We start from the raw sequence: 8,307 nt of genomic DNA, 5'->3' as shown, positions 1-8,307 counted from the left end.
GTCGGTCCCTTGGATTTGTATGTTTACAGGACTAACACTGAAATGTGCATTGCGGGACACAAAATGTGAAAGGACATTGTGCCAGGATTGTTTCTGACCTAGACCTGCCAATTGAAGATACTACAACATACTCTTCAGTGGACAGCAGAACCATTTCCATGGTCTCCATTCCCTGCCGGAGGTTCACGCTGGAGTTTCCTTTCTGTACCACATTCCTAACAACTCCAGAACTACTCCCAGGATCCTCCCTGACCAGGGGGTGTTTCAAGATGGCTGCCGTGTCATCTGAGGTCAGCAGGTTGAAGCGGATGTGAGGGAGGATGCTGGGTAGGTGGTGCAGTCTGTTGGGTACAGGGTAGGGGTGGGTTCAGATGATTTCTTGTATCACAGCACTTCATGAATTACCAACCACAATATGACAACTACAGACCACACTAAGCCTTGGTTATGTCAGCTGGACCCACAGAATGCAGACACCCACCTGTCCTCCCTGCTGTGCTGCACCCATCTCACCACAGCCTCCCACACTGTTGTCTCCTCTTTAACATCCAGCTCATCATGGCTGATGATCTCAGTCAGCTGATTTACACTCACGCTGCAGAACTCCTCACTGGAGGCAACCTGTGAAGGTACAAAGTACAGCTACATGTTTGTCACTGGAAATGTGTGTCAAAGCTAATTGTTATAACAATGTGGGCCATACAAATATACACTTGTACTAGCTTCTGTGTACACTTTCTGGTGCTAAAAAAGAAAACTAGAAAGGTATGATGTGTCCCTCCCAGTCATACAGTGGGGTCGTGTTTCTTCACATTAACATAATTTCTTTACAATTTCTTAACAAATACATGGTACATCATATTAAATTCATTAAAACTAACTTGTCTGTTTCTTAAAACACTACAAGTTTTCATTGAGGAGTCTAACGCAATAGGGGAGAGTACTGTTACTAAACCGGGACGTCCTACATTTGAAACTGGTGTAGCTGACATTATTTCTCAGAGTTCTGTTGTGGACATCCCCCCCCCGCGGTGGGAGCCATGGACTGTATCTGGTAGAGTTCGCAAGAGACTGCGCATATCTAAGACATAGGATGTCCCTTCTAGAGTCCAGACGACTGAGACCTGTTGTGCACAGGGCAGACTCATAGGTGGCGTACTCTGGTCCCAGTATGATCCTCAGGGCTCTCTTCTGGACGCGCTCAATCTTCCCTGATAGGTCACTGGACAGTCCCGGGTGCCAGACCACGCATGCGTACTCCAGAAGTGGCCGTACGAACCCAATGTAAATTGGTATAAGATCACACATGTCCAGTCCGTGCTTCTTCAGGTTTCTTATCATGTATAGTCTTTTGCTCCCTTTGCTGACAATTGTGGTCACGTGTTCAGTGTGTACACTTTCTGGTGCTAAAAAAGAAAACTAGAAAGGTATGATGTGTCCCTCCCAGTAATACAGTGGGGTCGTGTGGCGCAATCTGTAAGGTGTTCGGCCCAGACCCAGAGAGATCAGAATCATCTTTATTGAGCCTCAGACTTAGACATACAAATACAAGATGAAAGATTAAAATACCTAGGCCAGCCCTTTTTCCAGACTTACAACATCCAGAGGGCGCAAGGTAAAACATATTAGAAAAGAACAACCGTGTGCGTCGGTCCTCAGTTCGAATTCTGCCCTGCCACCGATCTTGTGCCCTTAGGAAAGGTACTTTACACGACTTTCCTCACTTAACTCAGGTGAAAAATGAGTACCTAGCTATGGCTAGGGCCTTCCCTCGGATGGAGGCCCCTTGTTTGGGGATAGCCAAACCCCATGCATTTTAAAAAACCCACCACATTTATAATAGCAGGAGTCCTTCACAGTGTGAGTGTATCAAACGTACAGAACTGATCTCTGGCCTGGATTGACATCTTGAAGGTTAAAACTTTACAGAAGAAAGAAAGAAAACAACACACCAGGAAAAAACAATATGTTTTCCCCTATGCTCCTGTAAAGAGGGAAACATGAACAATATTGTTAAACATTTGTAGCAAACACAAAAGTTATATTTTTACCCCCTTGCATCGGTTTTGTCATCTGCAGGGGATATTTTTGACAACATAGATTGTAGCTTCATAAATAATTCCAGTTTACAAACCTTAGCAAAGTGTTTACTAATACACTTCAGACAATGTTTCCTGAGCATATCTGCAGAGAAGGCATCAGCAAACTTGTACATGTCCACACAGGTGGAGCGCTCCACGTTCATGGCCATGTAGCTGCTGCAGGTGTCTCTCACATAGTCCAGTTGGAGGAGGTCGGCTGCCTGGTACAGGGGCTGCACTTTGTCCAGGGAGACATTGAGGGTTCCCGAGTAGATGTAACTCAGGATCTCCTCAAACATGCCTGCATCCAAACCCTGCAGAAAAACATGATACAGCAATGTTTCTACCTCATAGCAGCTAGCACAAAAACATGTGATATAATGAATTACCATTTTGCATCCCATTCTACTACTTTGGCTACATTTTACATGCATTTGTATTTGATTACAGTAGACTAGAGTAGAGTTGATGTTAACGTTTCTAATACTACGCCAACATATTATGTTAATTAGGATTAGGTCAAGACCATTGACCTCCGGGTCATGCAGCGGCATACTTCCTGTCCGCCATCTTGTCTCCATTCTAAGTACTGTTATGGTCTCAGAACACAGTATTTATACGCGACCCCCGTCCCCAAAAGTAGTTCGGGTTAAAATAGTGCACCGCTGTACTTGCAAAGGCCGTAGTTATTCTTCCGTGCACAACAGCGAGGTGGAAACTGTGGTAAATGGTAGAGGAATATATCGTTGTTGACACTGTATAAATTGGATTACGTTGCTTCTTCGGCCGGCGGGAATTTGCGCATTGATACTGTTACCGGCACTTCCTGGTCGTCGCCTGCAGTTCCATGACCTCCGCTGGGGGTCAAATCAAAGTGTCTTTTATAGAAAAACGAGCAGGCAAATCTATGCTCATTTTCAGATATGTTGTAGGTCGTACCCTCGACTTCAATATACTAAATTCTTGTAAATTGTATCTGCACCTTTCTATAGGTTTTGAGTCGTCGAACCACCTCACTTTGGGGTCCTTAACCATGTAAATCCCCATAGGCGAAAAACTGTGTTTTGAGACCTTATACATGTTAGTGATCGCATTAAAATTATGGTAATAGTAGCAAGTCTAGGCGCCGTATCGAGTCGTCGTTAGTGGGTGTTCCGCAAACCTACAGCTTCTCTACATCACAGCAACCGGCTATAGGAACGTGCAATGCAATCTGAACAATCTGAAGAATCGAGTTTTCCCCTATTACGCGGTTGTACATAATAAAAGGCCAGTATTGAATCAAAATTCGCTGTATATTCTATAATCTACACTCTAAACGTTCCGCCAACGGCTACCGTACCTTTAAAACAACCGTCTCTTTCCGACTTTCCGCCATGTCACTTGTAAACATGGCCCTGAAGTAGGGGCTGGCCGCGGACAGAACAAGCCGATGGCAGGGAAATTGCCGGTCCTCGACTTCAAGGACGACATCCTGCAGTACCCCAGCCTTCTGTAAGTCGCCCACAGTTCCAAGAAACCCGTGCAGATAGCTCTCGTCTTGGTAGGAACGAGGACGAACTACAGCGTCGTGTGGTTCCTGATCTGCGGCAGCCATGTTGATGATGATTACGGGGCTGTACAGCCTACAGGAGCGCCATCTGGCGACGAAGAGGGTTGTATGTATCTCATGGAACTTGTGCAGTTTCTCTATATGGCACAGTATTCCTGAACTATTCTGTAGGGTAGTGTTATATGGGCTAATTAATGTGTAATCCGCCGCGCCGCGTTGTATATGGTGTCATAACGCCTGGTCCTTTGCTATAACCACCGAATAAAACCACCGAGAAATATCTTTCGTCAGTGACACTGAAGAGATCTGAAAGAACTGATCTTTTATACACTAACTATGAATGAAGACAATGTAAATGAGTCAATTAGCTCCTGTTGTTTTAGTTGCATTAACTGTGTCTTAGCCTTTTTTCCTGTTGAAACCCAACATTGACTTCAGCTTGACTTTGTGTAACATTGTCTCCTTTTGGACATCTAAAATTGTCTTCATTCATAGTTTAATAGGGTATAAAAGAACAGTTCTTTCAGATCTCTTCAGTGTCACTGACGAAAGATGGTGGATACCATCTGAAACGTCTGACCGTTTCCAAAATCATATCCAGTTGCTTGGGTAACTGCTTTTTGGCATATCTTATTACCTGGATGTCTAACCTACATCGTAGTGCTTATGCTAATTAACTAATAATTATGTTAATGAGGAACGGTTTATCAAAAATGTACATTGCATCCCAAACCATCTACATGTTAGTTAAAATTATGTTACCTAACTAGTGCTTATGCACTCAGTCTACATTACAATATTGTATTTCGTAGAATAACATACAGTTCTAAGACACTGAAACACAAACATACTTTGGAGAGTCAAAATGTTTGTAAGATTTTCTTGTCACATCAAAAGCTGTTTTTCAACTACTATTTTCTTTCATAAGTTAACTATAGGCATTCAAAATATGACACTTGTGGCGTTGCATAAATTACAAATCTACAAACGGAGAAGTAGAACAACAGAAGTTCTGAAGGTGCCTGACAGATATCCAAACATATTTACTGGTTGTGTAAAAAGAAATCTTCAATATTCCATAACGTACAATGCTAAAACAATACAGACTCGAAAAGTTGGTACATCATTGAAGCAAATGTTGCTGCAAACTTAAATAAAGGTTTGATCCTCTCTAATCAACTTGGAAAATATATTGGATGATTAAACGTTTTGCTCACACTCATTGATATAAAGTTAAAGTTAACATCACAAATATCTTTGTCCAAAAACAAATGGAGGCACCGGCAGTCTGTTATCAAGTCACATCTATACAAGCGGGTCTAACCCTTGTGAGATGGGACCAACAGTGAGTAAGTGAGTGAGTGCGTGTGAGTAAGTGAGTGCGTGAGTGAGTAAAAAGAAATCTCCAAAATTCCATAACTTACAATGCTAAAACAATTCAGAATCAGCAAGTTGGTACATCATTGAAGCAGATGTTGCTGCAAACTGAAATAGAGGATTGACCCTCGACTTGAAAATATATTGAATGTTTTCATTGTTGATCACAATGTCAACGTACATTTAGTCAAAGACAACATCAAAGATGTCTTGATCTAAAAAGAAATGGAGGCGCCCGGCAGTCTGCCATCAGGCCATAACATCTATAATTATACAAGCAGGTCTAACTATTGTGAGTGAGTGTGCAAGTGAGTGTGAGTGAGTAGGTCAGTGAGCGAGTCAGTGTGAGTGAGTGAGTGCATGAGTCTAAGTAGGTGAAAGCTATTTGTATATGCTGTATTTCATTTCATTATCATAACACTTCAATTATGTGTTTTTGTGCCCCCTTAATTAAGATATGGTAAGTACATACGTGCCACATGGCATGGGAAACCACATCCTACACTAGTCTTATCAGGCAGCGTGACCTCCAAGTCTCTCCAGGCATCAGCAGACCTGTCGTACACATAGACCATATATTCTGATGGCTTTAGGTAAATGTCAAACGCTGCTAACAATACATGCAGCTGGTTCTCCAGTACGAAAAGCCTGGGAATGGCGGCAAGATGACGAGGGAGGATTTCAGGGTTTGGCCAGCCTGACAGTTTCTGCCAGCGATCTGACTCTGTGTTGTACACCATCGTCTTGCTGAACTCCTTGTCTGTGCAGAAGATCTCTGTTCCCATGGCAACAGCTGTACAGATGTCAGGAATGAGTTTCGGAGGGGTCCTCTTGCTCCAACGGTCCTGGCTTGGGTCGTAGCGATGCACTTCTGATCTTGAGAGGATATACAGGTTGGGACCACAAGACAATGCCACCATGAGGACATAATTTTTGTCAAGTTCCAGTCGTGAACACTTCTGCCACTGGTCTGTGTAACTTTGTAATATGGGCTGAAAGATGTTGAAAATGATGATGCTTTGTCAGGTATGCCCAGGAGAAGAACGAAATGAAGACAAAAGCAGCTCGGCCTCTCGCCGAGAGGAAGCTTGTACCACATGTCAATTATAGCACTCTACTACATGCTAGTGCAGTCTGCTATAAGTACCCTGCCTGACTCGCGAATCCTGCCCACCAACAAAGTAATGCTATGCAGTGCCCCCCCCCCCCCCCAAAAAAAAAAAAAAACTGTACTCCGTCTGTGTAATCAGCAAAGAAGGCATAGCATTTTTCTTTGGCCATTTCTGTCCTACTAGGGCTGTTTTTCACAGGGGTGTTCGGAATACTATAACGGGGTTCTATTTGTTCGATCTGGCGTTCTACGGGAGATAACGATCCATTAGCACCCGCGTCTAGAGCTCATGGTAAAAACAAGGCTTTAAACCTTTGAAGAGCCTTTTTGGGTAGGATTTGATGTTAAATCTGGGCAGGTTTGGAGTGGCTGCGGTAGGACAGACCCTATACTTGTTGAATCAGTCGTAACAAATGACCTTTCTCCATAACGGGATTATGTAATCCCCGTGAGATAGTGGTATCATCGCTAGATAGCTGTTTCGAGCCTATATGACCAATCCAAGGGCTCTGATTTGGGGGCAAAATTAGAAATAGCCTTTGATTTAGATCAGACAACTGAAAATGGGTCAGGGGCATTACTAACTAAATGCCCCTCGTAACAGTGGGCAGAGCAGTCTATCATTTGAGAGTACGGTTGTATGGCTTGAAGTTTTAATTCTTGAGATGATAGCACATTTTTTACCTCCTTGTCCTATAGATTTACATGTTTTGCTGGGGAAGAAAATGTAATTGTGTAGTCACTCATTGGATTTGACATAGGGATGAGTTAGGCCATTGGGTATGCAGTGGGAGATATCCACCTTTTTCAAGCATCAAGGCAAACAAGATTGCTTTAGTTTGTGAAACACACTCACAATCCAGTTTATCGTCTTTATCGCCGTCAAAGGCTTGGGAAAATTTGGTACATTTCTAGAAAATATTACGTCTTTCAGAATTGTATCGGAAACATTGACAGGTAAAATGTGGTACATCTCCCACTCATTACTCCGTCCAGTATTTACACGTTCTCTCGTCAACTCGTAGTTTTTTTTGTATCTGCTCTTTTCTATTTCTAGACAGACTAATGAATGAGCACCTGTTCTCATTTTAAACAATCTTATTTAAAACATCAAAATCTGTGTGATATATAGCTAACTCCAATCCTGTACTCATATTTAAGAGTATAATGATTTGTGAGTCAGACGGGCTACTGTAGGATCTGCTTGAATATTAAACCAAGGCATTGAATTACCCATCATGAACAGACAACAGCGTTAACCAATTTACGCTTTGTCCATAATTGCTCTCCTGCATAATTGCATTAGTCCCTTCAGGTGTATGTCTCCCTGGGGATAAAAGACTACGAGAAAAACAAGAAAATGACACTTAATAACACTTCTGTATTCCTCAACAATGAGCGGAATCTTAATTACATACTCCAAAGGGGTTTGCTACCAATCATAATTGTCAGTTACGACAATACAATAGAGGTTTTTTCAAATGTTGTCTATGTACCAACATCTGTGCATTCGAGTCTTGTTTCTGGACTTAAAACTGAGATAAACTAAGCTTAGTACATCCATTGGTTATCAGGAAACTAAAACTATTTCCCTCTGTCCGGATCCGTTGGAAAATAGGTCGTTTTACACAATCTAGTCGGTTTGTACCGTACTCAAATGATTCAGCTCTGGAATAAAGCTAGATGGTGATTATAACGCTTCACGGATGTCTAGTCAGTGTTCATAGCTTTGCTTTGCGAGGAAGTACAACTTGGGTGTACAGTAGTACATAAAAACAAATGAAGAAAAAGACACCGACTTGTCCAACCCTAAAGCCGTATTCCAATTATGGTTCCTGTCAATCAGGCTTATTAGTTACTACAATAGAAGTGTTTCAAATGCTGTCTATGTATGGACAGCTGGGCATTCAAGTTTTGTTTCTGCACTTCAGACGAAGAGAAAAATAATCGGTTTACACCTAGTGGTTGACAAAAGGTGCAGAATTGTTTTCTCCGTCCGTTGGAAATGAGTCACATGAAACTGCTGATCTGAAAGTTTGCAGGAAAGAATGCCCTCAGCTTGGCTGGCAAGTACCTTCATTAAAAACAATAGTTCGTAGACCTCATATCTCCATGAAATAGTCTGATTATGTAAATGACTTCCACATTTGCATAATCTATGCTAAGTAATGTACACCTGTAAGTAA

The 8,307-nt window shown here is 42.2% G+C and overlaps 1 protein-coding gene across 1 annotated transcript in view; it reads right to left on the bottom strand.

Annotated features, from left to right (window-relative positions):
- LOC118420130 (kelch repeat and BTB domain-containing protein 8-like) overlaps positions 1 to 5,930 on the bottom strand; it is an 11,014-nt gene extending 5,084 nt beyond the window's left edge. The window contains exons 1-5 of the mRNA XM_035826834.1: positions 5,514 to 5,930; positions 3,424 to 3,798; positions 2,135 to 2,395; positions 482 to 621; positions 132 to 341 (exon numbers count right to left, since the gene is read on the bottom strand). Of these exons, the coding sequence (XP_035682727.1) occupies positions 132 to 341; positions 482 to 621; positions 2,135 to 2,395; positions 3,424 to 3,798; positions 5,514 to 5,930 (1,403 nt within the window). The remainder of the gene's footprint in view (positions 1 to 131; positions 342 to 481; positions 622 to 2,134; positions 2,396 to 3,423; positions 3,799 to 5,513) is intronic.
- Between the last annotated feature and the right edge of the window lie 2,377 nt (positions 5,931 to 8,307).

Source organism: Branchiostoma floridae, chromosome 7 (genome assembly GCF_000003815.2).
Source record: "Branchiostoma floridae strain S238N-H82 chromosome 7, Bfl_VNyyK, whole genome shotgun sequence".
Classification (NCBI taxonomy): domain Eukaryota; kingdom Metazoa; phylum Chordata; class Leptocardii; order Amphioxiformes; family Branchiostomatidae; genus Branchiostoma; species Branchiostoma floridae.
The sequence above is the reverse complement of the archived record's forward strand: the minus strand, read 5'-3'. Positions and strand labels throughout refer to the sequence as shown.